Genomic DNA, 26,032 nt, shown 5'->3' with positions numbered 1-26,032 from the left:
AGGTCATGTTTTTTGAGTCCTGGTTCATTCACCTGGTTCATTCTTTTCAATTGATAATTCACTGATAAATGATAAGCCAAAGGTATGATAACAGATCATTTAAGAAGAATTAGATGTTTAAGAAGAGGTAAATGAGTATATTTCCACAATACTCACAATGAAAGTAAGGAGGCTGTTCTGGCCTAAAAGCTATGAGAGAATCACTAAAGAAACCACAAACTTGTGAACACAGGGACATCAAGAAAGAATGAGAGTAAAAACCAATTAAACAGACCTCCATATGGCCGTAAGGAAAACAAAGTAGCAAAAGGAGATATGAATGTCTCCTCTCCTGCTAAGAGTTCAGCGATCACATATTAAGTTGGAAGGTGGCACGTTTCACAGGGTTTTACAAGAATACAGCCTTTAGTAGTAGTCACCTTTTCTCTTAAAATGCAGTTTGGAACTCCTTTTTTTCTTTACTATTTCAACTGCATGGTGTTTTCCCTCTAACGAAATGAATAATGATGAGGAACTCTGGAATCTGACAATAATATACCTGAGTTGGCACAATAAACTAAAATCCATTTAGTTTCTATGGTAATGGATGGAAGTACTAAATAGTTATCAATGAAAATAAATGTATGGTGATGGAAATTATTGGAGGATTAATAAAAGTAGATAAAATGCACCTTAAGAGACGAAATAGTAAGTTAGGGAAATAGCCTCTGGCAGGAATCTGAAGACAGGAGTTTTAAAGAGTGACAACCAATTAGAATGAAGAAGTTCTATACCCTTTTAAACAGAGATAAACATACATAATGAAAGGAATATGATTAGATATTTAAATACTCTCTAGTACTTTAATGATAACATGTTATATGGAAGAAGCATTGCTTCATTTTATTAGCAGCTTTGATGAACTTCTAGTAAAAAGTGAGTTGGCCAGAAGTTCCTTAGCATACATAAACTGCTGCTTAATTCTGAAACCTCAGGCATAAAAATTTTAGTATGATTATGCATTGCACAATTTAATTTTTCAAAATATAGAATATAAGGAATTGCTAAGAAACAATAAATAAAGGACAAGCTGCCCATATTCAAGTTTTGTAAACACACAGTTATTTCTAGATAATCTTACAACCATCCCTAGGGAAAGCCACATACCTCTAGCTGCTTACTGGCTTCTTCATTTCTCAGTATCAGAGACAGCTTAGTGCGCAGACTCCGAAAGTGCATGTCAATCAGCATGTGTGCGCGCTTTGAGGTGACTTCATTGATAGACTAAAGGATATAAATCAACACCATTATTATCAAAGCAAATGCCCTAAATGAAATACACCAAAATAGACAACTCAAACACACTCACCAAAATGACAAGCTGATAGTTTTCTGCATCATAAGTTACAGAAAAGGCACCAACTGCCTTTTTAAAGTCCTTATGTGCCGATTCTTTGGCACACCTAGAAATAAAACCAATATCCACTGTGAAGTTCAGATGACTGATTACCAACTACTGGTACAAATATATGCAGAGACATTTGCACTTAGTAGAATTGTAGATTCATATTAAACTTGATTTATGCAAAATATGCTATATCCATTTAACAGTTTAGTTCCTTTGCTGTACATCTCTGATATACTCAGGCCAATCAAGCATATGAGATTACAGAGAAAGGAAAAAACCAGTTATGTTCTTAGGGGATTACTGGTGGTCTTAGATGACCAGAGGTGACATCTTTAGGGGAACCACTCTCCTCTGCAGGCTTCCTGATTTCAGTTACATACGGTAGGTCACTAATTTTCTTGAGTCAACTGTTGAACACTTTTGGGGATAGCTACAGGATACCCAATTTTGTTTTGCTGTTTCTTTTCTAAAGAAAAAGTGCTGACCAATTTAAGGGAGAGAAGGAAATGTATAAGAATCAGAAGGCACAAACATACATATGCAATCTCTATAATCAAGAAGCAGGATTTCTATGTATTGTGAAATACAAGTTACTGTTTATCTAAAGTGTGACATGTCCAAATCGAACTTAATATACGCCCTTGATGAAATCTTTAAAAAGGAATTTCTTCTCTAAAAGGTCTTTAAGCATTACTTCAGATCAAGGATTATAAGAGAGATGACCTTTTGAAGCTTCTTTAAGCTCTACTTGTTACATATTTATCTGAAAATACTAACTAAAAGGGAAAAAACCTGGACAAATCTCCATTGCCTAGAAATTGATTTGTGACTTAGGACAGAATATCTGTATTAACCAGTTTCAAAATCTTAAAATTCTATGAACAATGTGTATTTTAGAAAACAAATGTACATTAGCCATGTATGTAACCAAGTAAGTTTAAACAAGTGGAATGTTGGCTTGATTATATAACTGGAAAAAGCTAAATATGTTTTTTTCACTACTTTTGCAAACCATTTTTGCCAAAGTTCACTGAATTTAAAAATTGATTTCTATTATTTGAAAACTTATATTCTTTTAAATTAATTGCATAGCACCTCTAAGTTCTCAGCCTTTCTTGCATACCAACTTACATTTGTCGTAAGTCTTCTGGCACGTCCAGTTTGATTTTATGGAAAGTATCTTTTGTGGCAGGTTTGTTGGGATTAACTGATCGTAAACGTTCAATTGTGACAATTTCATTGTATGTAGCATCACATGCTGCATATTCTATCACATAAAACTGTGAGAAATAAATGAAAGTCATTCCTGGTCACAGCGTTTAAAGTAAGAACAAGAAGCTATACCTATTCAGTTGTTTTTGAATTCTCTAGAGGAAAAAAAACTATTTGATCAACTAACAAACACATGAAATAAACTGAACATGTAAACATTTAAATAAAATGCTCAAGTTAGATATTACTTTCAAATAGAAATCCAGACTGAAATGTAGTATACCTGGCTTTAGAAAAGGGAAATAGCATAAGAAAAAAAATTTAAATAGGCATTTTCCTACCTCACCCTTTATCATCCTCACTTTAGCTAACCACCAACAGCAAGGCTCTTTTTCATTTGCTCTGGAATAAACCTACACAAAAATTACAACATAGAATATTTCATGATTAACATCATTCAGAAATCTATAAATTATCAGACATCAAGGAAAATTTCTTAAAATGACCTTAGGTGTCTTTCAAACCCATAAGCTGTAGACTTTAAGCCAGATTGCACCCCTACTTCTAGACATAGACACACACTCAGAAACTACCTGATTACCTGGGAGAGTCCTGTAAAAAGTGCTTTCCTGTTTCTCTATGCTGCCTCAGTAATAATCAGTAATCTGAATATGAATGCTCAAGAAAAGCTGACCATTCATAAACCTGGGCATACTTTCCTTGGGTACTTTGTGAGCTATGAAAATGTATCTAAAAAATGTAAAGACAGATTTGTTTTTGTTTTACTCTAATAAGCAAATAACAAATTGGAAGTTACTGACCCTGGCCTACTTCCTGGCTGCATGGTCACTGAATGGGTAAGGCCTCTGACTACTCAGCCCACTAAAGATATCACCCGGCATTCATGTATCCTGGGAACTAAACAGACAGATCCTTGGTCACTCTCTGGTCTCCTGTCCCCTCTCCACTAAAATGGACAACTCCACGCTGGCAATCCTCTGGATACCACGTTCCTGCTCTCACACACTGTGGATCAGTTCTTCTAAACTGATCTCTCTGGCGACCACTTCACAGTTCACTTATGATGTGCAGCATGGAACCTTTTGTGAAGACACTAGCAAATCAAGGTTAATAGGAAAAGAGACACATGGAGAGAGAGACAGAAATACTCAGAAGTAGAAAGACAACACAGGGAGGACAAGGAGGATGGGGAGGAGAGGATAGGAGAGAAGACCAGCAACTCAAGGCTCCAACTCTCGTCTCCGTTTTACTACTGAAGTTAATTGTTAACACAACACAGTGATGAAATACAACTTAACTCAACCTCCTTTCCCTCTTGCCCCCAACACTTCCTCTCACCTCTGCTCTAGCCAGAGGAATAACCTCAGTTATTTGTTAATTGTTATGTAACACAATGAGGTCATCCTGGCAACTGTGGTTCATTGGTTCCCATCTGTTGTGTGACTAAGTTGGGAAAAAAGTCCCCTCTATTCATCACTATTATGAGCGTTCGTGGTACAGACAGACCAAAAGACCTAAGTTAATGGTTATACAATACAGTGACTCAGTACAACTTGATTTAACCTACATTTCTCTCTTGCGACCATCAATTCCTTTCAGCTCTGCTCTAGCTAGAGCGACAACCTCAGTTAGTGAGGTCACTGTAGCAACAGCATCTCACTGGTTACCACCTGGCATGTGACTCAGTTGAGAGGGAAAAAAAGAAAAAACAGTCCCCTTTATCCATCCAAACACTATAATGAGGCCTTCTGATATAGACAGACCAAAAGTCCTGGTCCTTGACTTCAGGAAGCTCGTAGTCTCCTGGGGAAGTGAACAGCTAAAGGTCCTCAAGTACAGACACTGTTTGTGCTCCCTACTGGGATCCGTCACAAAACCAAGCCCAGTTCCTTTCACCTAGTAAGTACTGAGTACATTTTTGGTAAATAAATAGCACTTTATTCTATTTCCACTATAAAGCTGTAGAGAAAAGAACACAGGCCTGGACATCCAGAGACCTTCTCTGAGCACTCTCTAAAATAGCACTCCTGCCCCTACATCACCTTTCATCCTCTTTTTTTCTTCCTAGGACTTACAACTGCCATAATATTAGCTATCCTCACTAGAATGTGACCTTGTCAAGGCTGGGGCCTCTTCTGTTTCGCTGACCATCTGTACCTAGCACAGGAAATAAGAATTCAAGGACCTGGTACACCTTACCTGACCTGTACAAATGGATTCTTAGCCGCTTCCATCATACCACAAATGCTCATGAAATTGCAACTGTTAACAAGGCATCGTGGAGAAGAGAAGAAGCTTAAAGTGGAGTACATGAAGGGGGAGGAAGAAAACGATACTATATAGACCAACTACAACATAAAGCAGACTCCAAGTGCCTTAAGTGCCACAACAATTTTCAGTGGCTAGAGAAATCACAAATACAATGTTTTTGTCAATGTGCTACATCTCCATAGCACTTTTTGGTCAGACATCAATGGCACATAAGCAGTTGGTTCATAGCATCTCCTGTGAAAAGATGCTTTACCTGTATGTGTATATACTAAAATTCGCAGATGAGTTTTTACAAACATCCCAGGAGGATTTTCTGCTACTTAAAGAAAGCCTAGGATGCTGCTCTATCGTTACGGAATGATATTTTCCTAACTCATTTTACTTAAAATGGGGACACAGTTGTAAACTAACAATATATTATTCAAACAAAAGATTCAGAGAATGAGGGAAGGGGGAAAAGAAATACTAGTGGGCAAAGGAAATCAGTGGTGACTTTCAAAGCTGCACCCTGAGTGCTGCTCAGGCAGCCACACTTAAGCATCAGTAATGTATTATTTCCAATCATTATTAAGATGGTGCAATCAAAAGCACATATGCATCAGAGCTATAATTCTCAATGCAGATTGAAAAGTGTTAAAGACAAGGAATACAAAAGGCACAGGCAAATTACGTGCTCCCCCTTCTTCAGTGCTTAATAACTTGATGGCAGGGGAAACTTACCTCAACTTCATCGCTTTCATTTATATCTTTATTATAACCTACAGGTGGTGGGAATCTCACATCATGGAATGGAATCTGCCTCTCTGGCTGCCAGCTGCAAATAAGCAAATGCAATTATTTAACATGCTTTTTGGTTTAATGGAAACAATGACCATGCTGCCATCAGCTTTTGGTTAAGTGTGACCCTTTGGTTTTCTAGTTTAAAGAAGCAAATGCTTTAAAACTGTCAGTGTTTTGCTGAGTGAGGCATAATGGCAATATAGATACATTTCAACAAACTCTGCATGCAGCACAGCAGCCTTGTAGTTCTATTTGGAATATTTCTCTAAACACAATAGATCAACATTACAATTTTCCAAACAAGTCTTTCTTCCAATAATTTCAACCTCTAAGAGTTCTAAACTTAGGGCCACAACAGCAATTTCCTTTGATGCTGAAATACGTTAGTATCAGTAAGTGTTAGTAATGTCATCACCATACTTCCACTTGCAAAGGAATTGTAACCACATTCCGATGACCACAGAAACTGGTCCTAAATGCCCGCTAATTCCCAAGCAAAATGGGGCAGTCAGCACATTAGCAATTCACAACTCACTTTTCCCCCTTTAAATTTTAGATCCCACGAGGTGGTCAGTTCTTGCCATGGATAGCTGGCTGCTGATCAGTATGACGTACCAGCACGCACTGGCCTGGTGGGGTCTCCTAAACCACAGAAACCCGATGGAGACAGCCTACAGGAGTTCAGTAAGTTGCCTATGTTTTTTAGTTTAAAGTTATGTGGAACAATTTTGAAAAACACCAAATTATTCTTTTATATCTACAATGATATAGAATATTAAAAGATAAACTTTGCAAAAACACTGGAGGATTCAACTGCTAGAGCAGTCATTTCTGGGTTTTCTGCTAAAGGGCTCTCTAAATAAAATCCTATTGAGAAAAGTGCTTTTTTTTTTTTTAAAGAAGAGCTATTATATAAGATAGCAGGGTAGGTAAGTCAGCATTTGTGGAAATATGATTAGGGCCTATATTACACTGAATTCCTTTTCTGCATTATTATACACCCTTGAAAACTCTGAAACTTAAAAAAAATTGTCTTTAGGGAATTCACTTGTGGTCCAGTGGTTAGGACTCGGTGCTCTCACTGCCAGGGCTCTGGGTTCAATCCCTGGTCAGGGAACTAAGATCCCGCAAGCTGTGCAACGCGGCCAAAAAAAAAAAAAAAGTCTTTACTTCAGAAAAACTTTTTAATATACTTACTGAAATCAGTTACTTAACATGTTAAAGATTCATTGCTAAATTTGATTTGTAAAGCATATAATAATAAAGTTTCTTCATTCCAAAGAATTATTTTGTCTTAAGTATAGAGATAAGAATCAAATTCTTTATTCAAAAAATGCGAAATATGGAAGGCAAAAAGAAAGCATCTAAAATAATGTGGTATTATAGGAGTTTTTTTATGATTGAAAGGAAAGAAACGGTAAATATAGTCTGAAGTTTTACAAAACATCAGGTTTGTTTTTTGTTTGTTTTGAAAAACCAGAAAAACAAAAAGGAAACGCAAGGAAAGTACTACTTCGATAGGGATCTATCAAATCCTGGTGACATGCTCAAACCCAGTGTTGAATCTCATACATACTACACAAACACAAAGAAAAAGTTGATCTATTTCAAATTCCCAGGATGACAGCTAGAAGAGAAACTTGTACACAGCTACGGTACAGGAGACAATTAGGAGGTCCATAGAAAGAATAATTTTAAGTTTATAGTAGAAATCTGATTGAAAACAAATGAGAACTGATCTATCACTGTATAAACAAATACAGATACATTCTTGAATGCATAGAGGAAATAAGTGTTTGCTTAATACCTTAGATTAAGGACTATAGGAGAAACTAAAAGAGTAGCAAATAAAGATAACTCTCCCTTTATGGGAAACAGTGTTTACCTAGTGATGGAAGCAAGCAGATAAGAGTATAAGTACAAGAAAAAAATTACTCTCCAAGTTATCCAAGATTCCTCTGTTAGAGGTGTGATGCTGTTATCTAGTGTATAATGCATGGATAATCATGCAGAGGCAGATTCTGGAACTTTTGGCTCTATGTATTCAGAGAAAGGTATTCTATTATCCAAACTTGTATTTGGGACCAAGACTATTTGTCTAGAGCTGAGAATTGGGCTGGATACTCTAAATCCTTTTATCTGTCTCCCTAAATGCGTTTTAGGCATCCGAGAAAACTACAGTTGGCCCTTGAATAACTCGGAGGTTAGGGATGCTGACCCTCTGTGCAGTCAAAAATGCACGGATAACTTGTAGTCAGCTCTCCGTAGCCACAGTTCCTCCATATCTGTGGTTTGCATCACGGACTTAACCAACCCTGGATCGTGCACTACTGTAGTATTTACTACTGAAAAAACTCCACATATAAGTGGTCCTACGCAGTTCAGACTCATGTTGTTCAAGGATCAACTGTACTTTGCCCTGTTGGCAGCTAAAAGATTCTGCTAACATTCTAATTATAGCATGTCTGGGTCAGATACTGTATTTTAACAGATTTATTGAGATATAATTCACATAACCATATAAGCATCCACTGAAGTGTATGTACAAGTTAATGGGTTTAAGTATATTCACAGATATGTACAACCATTACCAGTCGATTTTAGAAAGTTTTCATCACTTCAGAAAGAAATCCCATACTCTTTAGCTATGGCTCTCCACCCCCTACCAGCCACTAAGCAACCACTAATTTAGTTCTTCTCTCTGTAGACTTGCAATCTGCTTTTGATACACTATTAATTTCCCTTGGTAAATAAAAGCCAAACATTATAACTGTTGACCAGACTTCAGAGTTCAGTAAAATCCTAAGATCATGACCACATCTATACTCTGGTTAAGGAGTTTATACGTACTTTAGAATCTTGAATGGCTACTCTGAAAATAGCCGTTATTAGCATTAAAAAAATTTAGTCAAAAGACCTGTCTCCCCCAATAAAATGTTAACATCTATACTACTGATGCCTTTGTATAGCTAATGTTCCTAGGCCTCTAAATATTTTTATGTACTCACCTAGCAGAAGAAAGCAGAAAAGATCAGTTACTGCTATTAATGATTATAAATATATGAAACAGATAAAAATGTAAATGGGCAAACACAATTATTTCCAATAAAATATACCAGATGACTAAAACCGTCAATTTTAGATTTAACATTACAAAACTCACATCGACTTTCCCAGTACCCGTGAATCCATTCATTTTCATCTTTTAACGTTTACAAATATTCCTATTCAAACCCTCAGTTACTAATACAGAAGAATCTGGTTTCTTTCTTCACATTCAAGGGGACTGAGATGTAAGGATCAAGATTATACAAAAGGGATCTCTGAGGTCATTAGCAGGAACAGTCATTCCATTGGTTTAATACTGAGTTGTTCATGAACTTCCTGGTCAGTAACATGAAGATCCATTCCTGAAAAACACTCAAACTACACTTGAATTTTTTAAAATGAGGAGTAAAAGGAAAAATTAGCATAAAATATTAAAGAACCTGAATATTAAAATTATATCAAGACACTTACTTGTTTTCAAATGCCACTGTTATTGAATCTTCATGAACATCTTTTACAAATGCCTGTAAGAAAAAAAACCCACCACAGTTAAATTAACTTCTAAGCTTAAACATCGTTTTTGTTTTCAGTTACACTTTACAGAGATACCAAACATTTTATGTTTAACAACAGAATGAAGCTTCAAGTGAAAGTGTGTCAGTTTGTGAGGATCACTCATTCATGAATCACATCTATATTTAGATACCTACTATGTGCTAGGACCTAGGAATACTCATTAGTTAAAATAAAACACAAAGAATTGCTCCAGAGTTCAGCATCTCATAGGACAAAGACAGACAAGTAAATTGAAAATTACAATGCAAAGCTGAAGGTATACTTCAGGCTAGAAGTACTGGAAACTAAGAAACTTGTTCCAGAGCTATATACCAGTCAGTGTAGATCTGTTGTAACCTATCTTTTTCTCCTTAATACAATTTTAGGAGAATACAATAGTAAATAACTAAATATAATCTCAAATCTATATATGCACAAGTACACTAAGTTCTCTTTAAAAACAATGTGCTGCTAATACCACTAAAAAGTCCAATTACCAGAGTTTAATTAAATTCTCAATCTCGCAGGCACTTGGCAAAAAAAATAGTAATATAAAGTACAGAGGTTTAAATCTTTTAAATCTGATGATGCAATTGCTAATAAACTGTAGAAGGACATAACAAAAGTAATAGCTAACTAATTATCAAGAATTCTTTAATCAGCATGCTGTCCGTAATTCTATAAAATGACATAACAAAAGTAATAGCTAACTAATTATCAAGAATTCTTTAATCAGCATGCTGTCCGTAATTCTATAAAATTAAGTTTTTAATAGGTGCAGGAAAGGAGGTTTTGTTTTTGTTTTGACAATTAGAGGAGTAGGATAAAGCATAAAGAAACCCAAGGGGCTTTATATCTTAATTCATTTTAAAATGGCTTTAGAGATTTAAGCTTCTTACTCCAATGTGTTCTGTACATGTTTCTGTCCTTTCGTGGTTTCTCCCTGTCTGCAGGATTATGGTCAAACTCCTCTGCCTGAAAAAGGCCCTTTGTGACCTGGCCCCACTGCTCACCTCTCCAAGCTTCAGCTTTCACATCCTTGTAGGCTATGATCCAGCAGTGCTAAACTACTTGGGCCTCTCTGTACATGCTGCTGTTCCTTCTTTCCTATTGTCCTTCCCCTCTTTTCACCTAGCTATCTCCTACTGGTCTTTTACATTTCAGTTCAGATGTCAGCTGCTACGGGAAAACTCAGAACACTAAGTTAAATTCCATCCTCTACATTCTTATAGCATCTTATGAATATCCTCACTATAAACTTATCCCACTATAGTCTTTTGCCCATTTTCCTACCAATAGTAAGCTTCCTGAGGGTGGGCGATATAGGTCTTTTATTTACTGTTGAACTTCAGAGTACCTATTAGGGTTCAATGAATAGTTATTATCATGGATCATTGCCTAAGGGGTTCCTATCCTAGCCTCGGAGGAAAGGTATGTGTTCGGTGGGGTGGTAGTATGTTGATCAGGAAAGACAAACAAACAGAAGAGGATGAGGTTCCTATCCAACTTAGGGAGTGGAGGATGGGGAGGCACAGCAGGCCTAACGGGCAGCAGGAACAAAGGCTTAGACCTGGGGAAACAGCTTGGGGTGTGGTAGAAGTAAATCCTTTGTGGACAAGGAAGCCAAGACAATTCAGTGGGGAAAAAGAACACTGTTTTCAACAAATGGTGCTGGGACAACTGGATATCCACATGTAAAAGAATAAATTTTGGCCTAACCTTATACCATATACAGAAATCAACTAAAAATGCATCAGAGACCTAAATGTAAGAGCTAGAACTATAAAACTCTTAGAAGAAAATACAGTAGTAAATCCTCATGACTTCAGATATTGGGAAGATAACTAGTTCGGATTAAGACCATTCTTTAACTTCTGTATCCTCAGTAACTGGAATAATTTCTGGTATATAGTAGGTGCCCAATAAATGTGTTAAACAAACACATGATGCAATGCAAATCTCTTGGTAAACAAATACATTTTCAAAGGCCACAGATTAAAGCATTTTTAAAAAACTGAAACTTCCCAAAATATCAAATTAAAACATATCAGTCAAGTATTAAATAGCTGCTCCTAAGAAAAACAATGGCAGTTAAGGCAGGGTCCTGGAAAACATTTACAGTTGACCCTTGAACAACATGGGTTTGAACTGTGAAGATCCACTTATACTCAGATTTTTTCCCAATTAATATAGTAACTATATTTTCATTTTACAGACCTTTAAATTAACTAAGTGTGGGGAAAAGTTTGTGTTCAATTAGAGATCACAGTATGTGGAATCGAAGAACTAGAGTTTGAGTCCTGATTCTATACAAACTGTTTCATCTTCCTGCCTTTGGGTGAGTCATTTATCAATTCTTTTGTTTCTGGAGCAAACTGTGTGGCGGGTTGGCACCCCTAACCCCAATGTTCAAGGGTTGACTGTACATGGAAGCTAAACAGAGACACCAAACTTCTGCAATTTTGCTTAAAAGAATAAACGCAAAGCTATGCTAGAAGACAGTTTCCTTGTAAGATCAAGGTGGACTATAATGGAATCTAGGTGTTCTGCGGTACTCAAAATGCCTAAATTATTATTTCTAAATTAAGCATGTGTGTGTATCTTTATAGTTGCTGGTTTAAAGTGGGGGGAAAATCCACATTTTCTTCCTATCATTTTGATCTTGCTTATTTTTCCTTAGCCATATTTAAATCACACCCATTCTCTACAGAGTATTACAAGAACTCTAGTTTAATACTGACCATGATATTTTAGAATATACTAGATTTTATAAGGGCGCATGCCCCCAGTGCTATCAGGGGTTTGCCTATTACTTCAGCAACAGAAAGGCTTGATTTTGAGTTAAAGTTGGAGGAATTCGACGTTTAGTTTTATAAAGTAAGTCCCACAAATTACGGAGAAAGGAAAAACAGACGCCCCCCCACCCCAACTTCTCCCTTGTGTTTACATGATGGCGAATACCAAATTAACAATCTGCTTTTTGAGGGTGGGACTCCTATTAGGAGCTAATCCCTTATTTACCGAAAAATGTCTTTGCTCTGTCTTCATCCTTGTCTAAAATTTTACGTTTGCATGTCTTGGCAGTAACTAGTATTAGTTCTTTACTGTATATTATATGCTGAAAATGTTATGTCCTTTAGTCAGCTAAGAGAACCTTGTTACAGCTGGGTGAAGAACTGTTCTCACTAAATCAGGTCCCTTTCCAATACTACTGCCCTTGTCTAAAACCGTGCTGTTGCTCACCATAGAAGCTGCTGGTCATATGTACATATATCTATTTAATTAAGTACAATTAAATAAAATTAAAAATCAGTCTCTGAGTCATACTTGCCACATTTCAAGTGCTCAAAAGCCACACAGGGCTCAGTACCTACTGTAGAGGACAGCACAGGTAGAGACCACTTCCATCATCACAGAAAGTTCCACTGGATAGCACTGATTTAAAACATTTACAAATGTTGGGGACTGTTTTCAAATCCACCTTGAAAGCACTCTAAAAGTTAGTCTCATTACTTCATTGCTCTATTTTAATTTTTTTCTATTTGCCAAAAAGTTATTGTACAGTTTAATCACACTCAGTCACCACATTTGCCTATTTCCTAAAATTAAACGTCACTTCAAAGGAGGAAGATCTGCAACTGTTGTGACTATTAAAAACCAAAAAAACAAAAAACCAAAAACAAAAAAAAAAGCTTCCAAGCTTTCAAAGACACTAAAAGCAACTCCAGATGTAGAGTGTCAAAAATGGTTTGAGTAATCATCACAGCTTACGGCGGCCACCGCCTCGAGTTAATGAGGCTTACCTGTATATGGATGTTGGCGTGACTGTTCCCAAACCAGTCATTTTTAGCCACTGTTTGCATATTATGTGAATACAGAAGGCATGGAATACCTTCTTGTTGCTGCTGTAATAAGGGGAATAAAAGAAACTCATAGGTTGCCTCTGGCTCGCACTCTCGCCAAGGACAAAGGTCTCCTCTGACTCCTGAGGCCTTTTGATAAAATTCCAACAAAGGTCCCATCTTTCTGCTTCTCATCATACTTTCTCCAATAACCCTCCTTTTCGGCCCTGCCCCTGCCTTACCCCAACACTCATACCCTCCCCTTCCCTGGCCATCCCAGAGCACTATCACCTCACCCACCAACAATTGGGAAAACTATGTTTTGTTGTGCTCTCTACCTATCTACATCAAGCAAAGCTGATGAGAAGATAGGTTCAGGGGATTCCTGAGGGGTTGGTTACCAAAGAAGGCAATTGAATGGGTTTGAATGAATACAAGAAGGGAGCTGCATGCGACTGGATGAGAGCTAGGGCTCTTATAAGGGTCAGTAAACTTAGTGGTTAAGAGTTTTGCTGTGAATGAGGTAGGTTCAAAATCTTGGATCTAAGACATAACAGCTGCGGGACTCTCCAAGAAACGGTCTCTGGGCCTCAGATGCCTTGTCTGTGTAAGTAAGTAATGGATACAGGGGAACTGGACTTGCCTCCTAAAGCTGTTGTGAATAATGAAATCACACATGTCTAGTGCCTAGCACGATGGCTGGCACACAGTTGGCACTAAATAAATGAGAGGTAAAGCAGAGAGGGGCATATTTTATAAAAGATGCAGAACCATAAACACTCTTGCATCTGAGAAAGTTATATCTCAACAAAAGAACACTTAAAAAAAGATTTAAAAATTAGGAAAGAGAAAAGGCTGTTTTTCTCAAAGATACTAAATACTAAAAGGTTATTTAGACTTTCAGAAGAAAAAAAAAGTGATGAAAATCTTTGGGGTTTGAGAAAGGTGCTAAAAGTGCAGTTAAAGACAGACATAGTGGGACTTCCCTGGTGGCGCAGTGGTTAAGAATCCGCCTGTCAATGCAGGGGACACAGGTTTGATCCCTGGTCCAGGAAGATCCCATATGCCGCGGAGCAACTAAGCCCGTGTACCACAACTACTGAGCCTGCACTCTAGAGCCCACGAACCACAACTGCTGAGCCCATGTGCCACAACTACTGAAGCCCACACGCCTAGAGCCCGTGCTCCCCAACAAGAGAAGCCACCTCAGTGAGAAGCCCACACACAGCAATGAAGAGTAGAGAAAGCCCGTGTGCAGCAACAAAGACCCAACACACCAAAAATAAATAAATAAATGGAAAAAAAAAAAAAGACAGACACAGGCTCCTTATCAGGGGGAATAAACAGAAAATCAAAAAATCATTATGGGATCCCCCACCTGGCAACTGGGCCAAAGAGGCAATCATAAAATCATACTAACCAAAGTGTGTAATGACTAGAGATATCTAAGTCAAACATTACATCACCGGGATTGCTGAAACTAAAAGAAAGTCCGTCCCTATTTGGGTGAACTCTTACTCTCCCACTACACCTCACACCTTAGATTGTACAGAGAAATTTCAATGTAAGCCCCTGACCACCAATGAACACAACTACTACATTATCACTGAAGACAGCACATGTAGTGCAATGATAATTCTCATTAGAGAAAACTTAAAAGCATTGCAAAATATCCCTCCTAAAGAAAATCTGTAGGAGATAGACAATAAGGACATATGAAATGTGATAAAATACGATTCAAACCCAAGGCTTCACATATAAAGCGAGTTATTGCTTTGCCACCCTTTGAATGTGGGAACTAACAACATATGAGAATGAACAACGGGAAGGGAAAAGTACAATAAACCTCATCAACAATTCTTCCAACCACAGTGCATGTCTAGGAATACTCGCCTTCACTTGGGCATTTACCACAAATTCTGAGAAAAATGCACCCTTTCTGGTTCACCTTGACGCAAAGACAACACACAGGTACAGAGAGAATAGTATTAAATGAGTTATTAATTTTCCTGTGTGTATGTATTCTAACTTTTGAATGCTTCAGTTCTTATGGGTTCCCAATGTAACAAAAGCAAACTTCATAGGAGGATTAAAGATTTCTAACTTTATCTTTCATTAATAGGCATTCATATGAAGAATTACAGTGTAATGTGTCAAGGTGCAAGAGTTAATAAAAAGGAAGCTAATACATAAGCTGACTATTTTGTGACGTCTTTGTATCAGTGGTAAAAAATGGTAACACCCTTGCAACTATACTTACAGAATAATGCTAAGGCACTGTTGCAGTAACAGATACAAAGTGACAATGAAACTTACAAAACTGGGCACGAAGTCAAATCCAATTCGTTTCTTTAAGCTGAATGTCATCATTTCAGGAAGTCAGATTACCTGATCTCAGAGCCCAGATCTGACCCTTACTAGCTCTGACACTTAGTAATAACTCACTTACCTCATCTCTCTGTACATCTATGTCCACATCTATGTCCTCATCTATAAAATGGGAATAACAATGGTACCTCAGGGTTGTGGGAGTGATTAAATTAAGAGAGGTAAAGCACCTAGAACCCTGCCTGGCACCTCAAGAGCTCTCAGCACCTGTTAACAGTTAAAATCATGATTGTAGTCATCTCAGGAAGCACATTCCCATAGTGGGCAGGAATCATAAAGCCAATTATTATACCACTGAATTTTACATTTAATTAATAATTTGGAGGTTTTCAGAGTGTGTGGGTATGAAGTTGGAAAATGCTCAACTCAAAAGGGGAGTACTGATGCTTCCATAAAGATACTAAACACTAAAAAGGTTATTTAGACTGGGAAGAAAAAAACATGTGGTTGACCTGAACAATTTACTTCCTTGAAGTACAGAAGACTTCAGAGAAAATGTGAAGAAAATTTTCTTTACATGACTTTTTCTAAGTCAAAGAAATACCTAAGCACAAAAGTAGTGGCTCTGACAGTTACTAAATCCAACTTTCGAGTTTTTAAGAATAAACACCAGAGGGAAAAATAGAAATGAGCTGTTACAATCTTAGGGTTTAGTTTTCATGGTTTAGGTAATTCTGAATCCTAAGTTTGAGTTAATTTTTTAGAGGAAAAAACCCAACTGTTCCCAGCATATACTCTATCCAGTTTATACTGCAAATTTGGACCATGTGCTCAGAAGATGGAGAACTGTACCTTACAATATGGTGGTTCTGTTAGGCAAATCAAAGTCTGAATTCAATTATACCGAAGCTGTTTGAGTTGTTTAGTTCTTTAAGCCTTTTCAATCAATCTGATGAACCCAGGTTCCTAATTTTTTCATAAATGTAACATTTCTCCATAATAGTTCATTTTTTATTCATCTTTATTTCCCATCTTTTCTGCCCATCCCACTGGACAAATAACTCAGTTTACTTGTGCTTTACTTTTATAACTCACATCAATGTTGAGCCTTATAAGAATTTAAACCTTTTTCATTATAGAAACTATTATTCTACCAATTGAGGTTTTCTTAAAAACAAAACCTTAATTAAATAAACATAACAGCAATTTCTCTGCACACGTTTGTTCATGTTTAATACTTCCCCTGAAGGAACTAAGGGACAACCCATTCCTTGTATTCACCTTCAAATTAAGCAACTTCGTTAAAAAACAAAAATAGGGGGGATTAAGAGCAGAGATAGAGGGCCTTTCTTATATTCCAATCAGTTTGCAAGCAAAATCACAGAAGCAAATCACAGGTTGCTCGAACAGAACAATACATCCTTCAAGACCACGATGTACTACTTGCCCTCTGTAGCAAGCAAACTCCACTAAAAGACAGTAAGAGTGGCATCTAATCTAAGCTAATATCACAGATCTATTAGAATACCGCTCAATCATTAGCCCCTGCTCATATTTATTATAGTTAGTGCCCCAAATCTAGTGAGCAAAACTACCAATCTAGGAAGCAGAACGATTCTACACAAACTAACCAGCAGAATTATGGATCACTGAAAAAAATGCAACCAGAATTTTGACTGCAGAGTCAACTGAAACAATTTTATATTGGTGAGACTGTTAAGAACATAAATGCTGGGTTATTTTTTCCTCCTTTTACAACTAAAGGTTTTATCATTTTGCTAAAAGTATGGAACAGTTTACATACTTTACTCACTCATTAAATATATTGATCTCCAAATATCTCCATAAAATTGGTAAACACATATATAGTTAAGTCAATGTTTATTTTCCTATATACCTCGTTTGAAACGTTTATGTAATCCTATATAGATTTAAGCATTGCATTTGGACAACGGCAATATTTAATTCCCTTGCTTCCTTCTATATGCACCTTCTGTTGGCAAGATACTGTAGTAAGGTGGGACATTACTTACAGAAGTTATAGGAAACATTCAAGAGGAAATGAGAACTTATAGACTGCTAGATCTGCAGCAAGTATGGACCAAGAGACGCACTACCGACATATGAAAATATTTTTAAGCCTCCTTTTGAAAATGTAAGATATTAGTAAGCTCTGCAATGGTGTAACTTAAAATAAGAAAAGCCCGCAGCAAAACCATGCATGCCTATTTAAAACCTCAACAATACAGTTCACTGCAACATTACACAGAGGAGATAGTCAAACCCTTGGAGCACAGAACAATTATTTCCACTCACTTAAAAAAATTCCCCAATAATGATATACTCTTAGTTAATTTCCTGAAGTTTCATGGCATATATCCAGGCCTTTGGAGGGTTAATTTTTTTTCTTAAGTAGCAGAGTTGCCAATGTTTTTAGACGCTGAAGCATCTGTATTCCTGAATTTGCCCACATTTATAACAAGGGAGGAGGGGCCACGAATATTCAAGATCACCAACTTCTTTAAACCATTACTCGGATATGCCTGGGTCTTCCTGAAACTTTTGAATCTAAAATCTTTTCTGAAATCCACAAAGAAAGGTCACTAATAATCAGTTGCCATTGTGATTTGGTACCGACTACAGCTTCTTACTACTCTTTCTTCACACCGCTCGCCCAGAACAGTGGAGCTCTCCGAAGTCCCAATGCTGGACAGGAAAAGAGAAGCCAAAGGAGATCGCAAACCCTCTTTGCAAGGCAGGAGGCGGCTTGACGGAAGCGCCCCCCGCTCCTCGGCAACTACCCACACGTCAGGCCCGGATCCCACTGGGAGAGGATATTTAAGAAAACAGAAATAAGCCGTCACCGTCACTTAGCGCGGATACCGGCCCTTCCCGCCCGGATCTCCTACCTGCCGTCGGCCCTCGCCCATCCCCAGCTCTCCCTGCCGGGGCTCGGCCCCCGAAAGGGCACCCTCTTTTCCTTGCCCGCTTCTCATTCCGACAGGCGCCGGGGCCTCATACAGGAGAGGCAGCGGGGCTCAAGGGGCTTCCTACAGGCCCGAAGTCCGGTCCTTCCCTCCCTCCCAAACAACATCCCGCAGAGCGCGCCCTGACCCCGGGCGCGGCGTTCGGGAAGAGGGCCCCAGGCCTGCCTCCGGCCGAGGCTAAAAAGAAAAGGGAGGGAAAGAAGGGCGAAGATGGGGCCTGCCCTGGAGTCAAGTACCTTGTAGAAAGCGCCATTGGAGCCCCGCACTTCCACCACCAGCTCCTCCATCTTCTCGTCCGCCCTGATCGCTCCGGGAGCCCGCCCCTGAGAGGTGGGCTGCGGGCGCTCGAGGCCCAGCCGCCGCTGCCGCCGCGCTGCTGCACGCCCCCCGGCAGCGGCGCCGCAGTCACCGCCGCCGCCTGCGCTCGCCGTCGGCTCACCGCCCGCTCCGAGGCGGCCCCTCACCGGAAGTGAAACCGAAACGGAGCGGAGCGCCTGACTGAGGCCGAAAGCTCCAACCGCTCCGCGTGTAAACAGTGAAACCGCGTCACATGACCGACGCCGCCTCTTCCCCAAAGGGTTCGGCCCCTCGGCCCCGCCCTCCTTCCCCTGGCGGACCCAGGAGCGCGCGCCTGCGCGCTGCTGGGGACGGGTCGGGGGGGCCGGGCCCAACGTAAGGCGCGCGGGCTCGGCGTGCGCGGGCTCGGCGGCGGGCGGGAAGGCGGGAAGGGCGGAGACAGGTCGCGCCGGTGGCCGAGGTCGCGCCGCTTCGCGTCGCCTGGCGAGGACCAGAGCGCCCATTCCTTTAGCGGGGGCAAGCCGAGGCGTGGGAAAGGGCCTCCCGTAGCAAACTAGTGTGTTCACTTATCCACGTCCGGGCTGGCTTGGGTTGGAGGTGTTTTGTTTTTTGTTTTTTTTAAGTGGGGCAGAGCCTAATTGAGCTGGAGGTGGAGTGGGGGACAAGAATGAAGGTGAAGAATTAGATTGAAGAAGACTTTGAACTAGTGACAGTGGCAACCGCGGTGACTCAGGCTTGTGTGACCCTTAGAGGCTGAAGGTGAGAGTAACGCCCTCCCCCAAGAGATTTTGGGCCGTCCTGTGGATGCATCCTGTGTCCTCGGAGGGGCAGTGGAGTGTGTCAGGACCTCTGGAAGTGCTAGTCCTTCCACAGACCCAGCACTGACCCACATACTTCCCTTCCCTCGATTCAGTTTCATACTTTTACTTGACATACTAAAAAAGAAAATGTGTTAAACACTTGTTAATTTCTTTAGTTTATTTCCCTACTACTTCACGCCTACTGTATGCCCACCCTGCACCAGAGGCGACCTGTCTTCCAGGGCCCGTGCACCTGTTTTCTTGCAGCTCTTTCCCTTTACCCTCCATAGTACAGCAAACCCCAGTTCTTTCTCATTCCTGCTTCTGCATCCTGCTTGTATCCACCTTGACCTAGGTTTCCTTTGGAAGGCTTGCATTCAACTGAGAAGTTTATTGAGCCCCTACCGTATGCCAGACACCGTGCTGAGTGCTAGTGAGACATTGGTCAGAGCTGGGAAATGACTCCAGCTGGAATGTGACCAGTGAGAGTTAACTGGCAGCACTGAGTTGGTGGGGGCGGGTTGAACCGCCCCAGGCAGGTGCCCCAGAATGTGAGGCATCCTTGGGCCTCCAGTTCCCTTCCCACCTCACTCCTAGCCAGAGCAGCGGCATTGCTGCTGGTGGAACTCCAGCATGAAAGCCTCAGATCAAGGGCCACATTCCTTGAGGCCATGGTAAACAGGGATGATCTATTGAACTAGGGTTTCTGGAGTAGTCACAAGATGCAAAGATTCCAATGAGGCTGAAAGAGAATCTCACCAGTTGGCTGCATAGAAGCAGAGCAGAGCATGAGCTTTAACCCCAATGTAGTAAAAGGGGACAGATTGATTAGAATGGTTATACCTTCCATGTGTAGGGTGTTGTTCAAATATTCAAATATTACCAGCTCTTCATAACCACTACAAGCTGCACTAAACCTGGTGGTGTCCCCTGAACCGCTGATGCACTTTCATGCCTTCATGTCTCCCCATGCTTCTTGGCCCCCTGAAATATCCTTCTCGTTAGGGTTATTGGCTGGATTCCCATTAGCTTGTTATTTGTATCTCAGGTGCAGAGAGTTAACTTTGCTCCTCAATTCTCAGCACATTGTCATCATCAGTCCCTGCAAGGCCCCTCTCTTATTTATATTATTTTACATTGTTTAAATTATTTGTCCTCGTCTTTCTCAATACCCACTCTCATTCTTCTTCTAGACACAAGCTGCAATATGTTTGATATAGATCCTTGATCATTTAAGACATGCGGTGTTTTGTGTATGCCTTTTACATTTACAAAGATGGTACTGGACTGTAAATCTCTATTTCCCACTGTTTTCACTCAGCACTGCGTTCTTGAGCTATATCCACATTGCTGTGATTTCCCTACTGATGGGCGTCTAGGTTACTGCCAACTCCCTGATGTCACACTGTGGTGAAAATCCTTGTGAATGTCTTTACAAACCTTTGCAAGAATTTCTTTTGTGCTCTTAAAGAACTTTGTACACACCTCCTGCTTCCTCACCATACTGCTTGGCATATAGCAGGGACTCGGTAAATGTTGAATACCTCACCCATGATGCTTAATGTACTAGCATCGCTTATTTATATTTCTGTTTTCCTCGTTGGACTGTTAGTTCCTTACGGGCAGGAGAGACGTCTTATTTATCTTTGTGTCCCTGGCACATTCAAAGTGGTTGATTTTAGGAAATGTTGGATGAATGAATGCATGCCTATCCTCACTACCTGTATGTGCTATGATTTAGTCTTGCCCACTTAACTCTGAGTCTCAGCTCAGCTGAATTCAGACACAGGCTCAGCCCCGCTCATGAGCTTGTTCCTCCCACATTCTTCTCTCTCTCTCTCTCACTGGCAACCCCTTCTTCAGGGTGGTTGCTCAGGCCTAAAACTGGGTCATTTTGGCCTTCTCTTTCTCTCACACGTTGAATCCATCAACAAATCCTTTCAGAGTCCACAATCTAGTTCTCACCACTTGTGCTGCTAAAACCATGGTCCAAGTCCCTATCCTCTTTTACCTGGATTATTGTAACAATTTCACTGGTTTCCCTGCAGCCACTCTTATCCTCTGTCTATTCTCAACACAGAGACAGACTCTATTCAGGTGTCAATCAAGTCACTCTGCTATTCAAAACCTTCCAATTGTACCCTAAATGCCTCAGGGTAAAGGCCAAAGTCCTTATTAATTCTGGCCTCAGTGCCCTTCACCCACTGGCCTCTGTTATCTCCTTGATCTCACCTTCTACCTCCTCCCTTCACTCCATTCCAGCCATACTGGCTTCTTTGCTGTTTCTTGAAAACATCAGGTAAGTTCTGTCTGTCTCCTATCACTAGAATATAAGCTCAGTGAGAACAGAGATTTTTGTTTCTTTTATTCACTGCTTGTCCCCAGTGCCTACCACAGTGTTTGGAACATAGCAGGTGCCTACTGATTTATGAAATGAATGAATAAATGAATGAATATGTGTTGAGGATGCAGCTTGGGTCAAATCTGTTCTCGTGCTTATATTTATCTGATATTGGAATGATGCTTCAGAACCTCTAGACTTGCCTTGGCCCCTAGCTTCCATTAAATTGTTGCCTGTTGTCTTTGCATTGATTTATTCTGTGTTATTTCCTGCTCCTTCGAAATTTGAGCCCTTTGAATCTTTTTCATGCCTCAATCCCAACTAAAATGCCCTTTGCCCTTTCCAACTCTAGAAATCCTATGTACCCCCTTGGAGCCAGCTAAAGCCTCACTTCTTTCATGACACATTCTCTGACAATCTCACTTCACTTTGACGTCTCCTTTGAACTAGATATTAGAAAAAAAATTAAATAATAGTCTTTATGTTTTAGAACAGTTTTAGATTTACAGGAATATCAAGCAGATAGTAGAGAGTTCGCATATCAGTTCCCTGATATCTCCCTCCCAGTTTCCTCTATTGTTCACATCTTGCATTACTGTGGTTTATTTGCTATCATTGATGAGCCAAATTGATATATTTTATTAGCCAAAGTCCATACATTAGTTTACATTAAGGTTCACTCTTTGTGTTGTATAGTGTATGGGTTTTGACAAATGCATAATGTCATGCACCCCCCATTATAGTATCATATAGAATAGTTCCACCACCCTAAAAATTCCCTGGGCTCCACCTATTTATTCATCAGCTCGACCCCCTAACCCTAGGCAACCACTGATCTTTTTACTGTCTCCATAGATTTGTCTTTTCCAGAATGTCATAGGGTTGGAATCATCCAGTATGGGGCCTTTTCACATTGGTTTCTTTCACTTAGCGATAGCATTTAAGGTTCCTCCATGTCTTTTCATGGTTTGATAGCTCATTTCTTGTTAGGGAAGAATAATATTCTATTGTCTGGATGTATCACAGCTTATTTATCCATTTGCCTACGGAAAGACATCTTGATTGCTTCCAAGTTTTGGCAATTATGAATAGAGCTGCTGTAAGCATCCATGTGCAGGTTTTTGTATGGACATAAGTGTTCAACTCATATGGGTAAATACCTAGGAGTGTGATTGCTGGATCCCGTGGTAAGAGTATGTTTAGTTTTCTAAGAAACCGCCAAACTGTCTTCCACAGTGGCTGAACCATTTTGCATTCCCACCAACGATGAATGAGAGTTCCTGTTGCTCCACATCCTTGCCAGCCCAACCCAACTTTTGGTGCTGTCAGTGTTCTGGATTTTGGCCATTCTAATAGGTGTGCAGTGGCATCTCGTTGTTTTAATTCGCAATTCCCTAATGACTTATGATGCTGAGCATCTTTTCATATGCTTATTGCCATCTGTATATATTCTTTGAGAAAGTCTCTGTTCAGACCTTTTGCCCATTTTAAAATTAGGTTGTTTTCTTATTGGTGAGTATTAATAGTCCTTTGTATATTTTGGATACCAGCTCTTTATCAGATTGTGTTTTGCAGATATTTTCTCCCAGTCTGTGGCTTGTCTTTTCATTCACTTAACAGTCTTTCACAGAGTAGAGGTTTTTAATTAAAAAGTCCAGCTTAATCAATTTTTTTCTTTCATGGGTCATGCTTTTGGTATTGTACCCCAAAAGTCATCACCAAACCTAAGTTCACCTAGATCTTCTCCCTTGTCATCTTCTAGAAGTTTATAGTTTTGTGTTTTACATTTACGTCTGTGATCCATTTTGAGTTAATTTTTGTGAAATGTATAAGGTCTGTGTCTAGACTTATTTATTTTATTTTTTATATGCATAAAATAAAATGCATATGGATGTCTAATCATTCTTAGATCTTCTTTGATTTCTGTCTTCAAGGTTTTGTAGTGTTCCTCATATAGATACTGTACATATTTTGTAAGATTTATGCCTAAGTATCTCATTTTTTTTGGTGCTCCTGTAAGTGGTGTTGTATTTTTAATTTCAAATTCCAATTGTTCATTGCTGGTATATAAATCTCCCTCTAACCACTGCTTTTGCTGTATCCCATAAATTTTGATAAATTGTATTTTTTTAATTTAGTTCAAAATATTTCAAAATTTCTCTTGAAACTTCTCCTTTTACCCATGTGTTATTTAGAGGTGTGTTGTTTAATCTCCAAATATTTGGGGATTTCACAGTTATCTTTCTGTTGTTGATTTCTAGTTTAATTCCATTGTGGTCTGAGAGAAGACATTGTATGATTTCTGCTATTTCAGATTTGTTATGGTATGTTTTTGGACCATTCTTGGTGAATGTTCCATGTGAACTTGAGAAGAATGTGTATCCTATTGTTGGCTGAAATAGTCTATAGCTGTCAATTAGATCAAGTAGATTGATGGATCTGTTCAGTTCAACTATATCCTTACTGATTTTCTGCCTGCTCAATCTATCAGTTACTGACAGAAGGGTGTTGAAATCTCCTAATATAACAATGGATCTATTTCTCCTTGTAGATCTGTCAGCTTTTGCCTCACATATGTTGACACTCTTGTTGGCTGCATATACATTAAGAAATTTTATGTCTTCTTGGAGAATTGACTTCTTTATCATTATGTAATGCTCTTCTTTATCTCTGATAATGTTCCTTGCTCTGAAGCCTGCTTTATCTGAAATTAACATAGATAATCCAGCTTTCCTTTGATTCGTGTTAGCATGGTATATATCTCTTCACCCCTTTACTTTTAATCTAGTTGTGTCTTTTATTTATTTATTTATTTATTTATTTATTTTTGGCTGTGTTGGGTGTTAGTTGCAGCACGCTGGATCTTTTCGTTGTGGCGCATGCGCTCTTTGTTGCGGTGCACGGGCTTCTCTCTAGTTGTGGCGCATGGGCTCCAGAGTGCATGGGCTCAGTAGTTGTGGCTCATGGGCTCTCTAGTTGTGGCATGCATGCTCAGTAGTTGCAGCGCACGGGCTTAGTTGCCCCGTGGCATGTGGGATCTTAGTTCCCCGACCAGGGCTCGAACCCGTGTCACCTGCATTGGAAGGCGGATTCTTAACCACTGGACCACCAGGGAAGTCCCCCTGGCTGTGTCATTATATTTAAAGTGAGTTTTTTTTAAACAATGTATAGTTGTATCTTCTTTTTAAATCTACTTTGTTAGTCTCCATCTTTTAATTCATGTATTTAGACCATTCACATTTAAAGTGATTATTCATATAGTTGCATTAATATACCATTTTGTAACTCTTCTATTCACTGCACTTGTTCTTTTCTAATCTTCCTCTCTTTTTCTGTCTTCTCTGGCTTTAACTGAGCAATTTATATGATTGTATGTTTTCTCCTCTCTTAGGATATCAGTTATACTTCTTTTAAAAAATTTTAGTGCTTTCCCTAGAATTTGCAATATATATTTACAGCTAATTTAAGTTTACTTTCAAATAACACTATACTGCTTTATGTGTAGTGCAGGTACCTTATTAAAGAGTATTCCCATTCACTTCTGTCTCTCCTGCCATTTAATTTCACTTATCCATATACCATAATCACCAATGCATTGTTGCTATTAGTGATTTGAAAAGATAGGTCTATTAGATCAATTAAGATTAAGAAAAAATAAAAGTTTATTTTATCTTCATTTATCCCTTCCCAAAACTCTTCCTTTCTTTATGGAGATTTGAGTTTCTGACCTGTGTCATTTTCCTTCTGTCTAAAGAACTTGTAACTTTTTTTTTAAACATTTCTCTCAATCTTTGGCTGAAAAGGTCTTTATTTCTTCATCACCTTTGAAGGATAATTTCACTGGATCCAGGATACTAGTTTTTCCCCCCTCTTTCAACACTTTAAATATTTTGCTTCATTCTTCTTGCTTGTGTGGTTTCTCATGAATCCCTGGGCTATGATCTTCAGAAGCACTTCTTAGCTTTTTTTTTTCTCCCTTTAAGTGACACAGAAAGGTTAGAGGGGACTACACTGGCTCATAGCTCCTCCCCCAGGTTAGGAAAGGGCTCTGGTAAGGTAATTTCCCTTGGAGGGCAGGCCTTTGTTATGGAGAACACTGGGTGTATTTCAAAATGGTTGTGCTTTCCATCCTCCTGCACACAACAGGGAATTTTTCTCTGAAC

At 39.2% G+C, this 26,032-nt stretch overlaps 2 protein-coding genes across 17 annotated transcripts in view; one reads left to right on the top strand and one right to left on the bottom strand.

The window, feature by feature from the left end:
- Positions 1–18,991, bottom strand: part of FMR1 (fragile X messenger ribonucleoprotein 1) — a 37,622-nt gene extending 18,631 nt beyond the window's left edge. For 4 of the 16 annotated variants that reach the window (XM_082445753.1, XM_082445757.1, XM_082445759.1 and 1 more), the window contains exons 1-7: positions 18,668–18,990; positions 9,191–9,243; positions 5,612–5,705; positions 2,941–3,012; positions 2,519–2,667; positions 1,349–1,442; positions 1,147–1,263 (exon numbers count right to left, since the gene is read on the bottom strand). In XM_082445753.1, the coding sequence (XP_082301879.1) occupies positions 1,147–1,263; positions 1,349–1,442; positions 2,519–2,667; positions 2,941–3,012; positions 5,612–5,705; positions 9,191–9,243; positions 18,668–18,718 (630 nt within the window). In that variant the 5' untranslated portion in view covers positions 18,719–18,990. Of the gene's footprint in view, positions 1–1,146; positions 1,264–1,348; positions 1,443–2,518; positions 2,668–2,940; positions 3,013–5,611; positions 5,706–6,206; positions 6,343–9,190; positions 9,244–18,667 lie in introns of those variants that run through there. The other 12 variants (XM_082445756.1, XM_082445748.1, XM_082445760.1 and 9 more) reach the window with 5 other exon arrangements.
- Positions 18,992–19,243: 252 nt separating this feature from the next.
- Positions 19,244–26,032, top strand: part of LOC309652235 (uncharacterized protein) — a 537,677-nt gene continuing 530,888 nt past the window's right edge. Inside the window, exon 1 of the mRNA XM_082445829.1 lies at positions 19,244–19,487. The gene's annotated coding sequence lies outside the window, so the exon portion shown is untranslated. The remainder of the gene's footprint in view (positions 19,488–26,032) is intronic.

Source organism: Balaenoptera physalus (assembly GCF_965194825.1).
Source record: "Balaenoptera physalus genome assembly, chromosome: X".
NCBI classification, from domain to species: Eukaryota; Metazoa; Chordata; class Mammalia; order Artiodactyla; family Balaenopteridae; genus Balaenoptera; species Balaenoptera physalus.
Note: the sequence above shows the minus strand (reverse complement) of the source record. Positions and strands in the feature narration are given on the sequence as shown.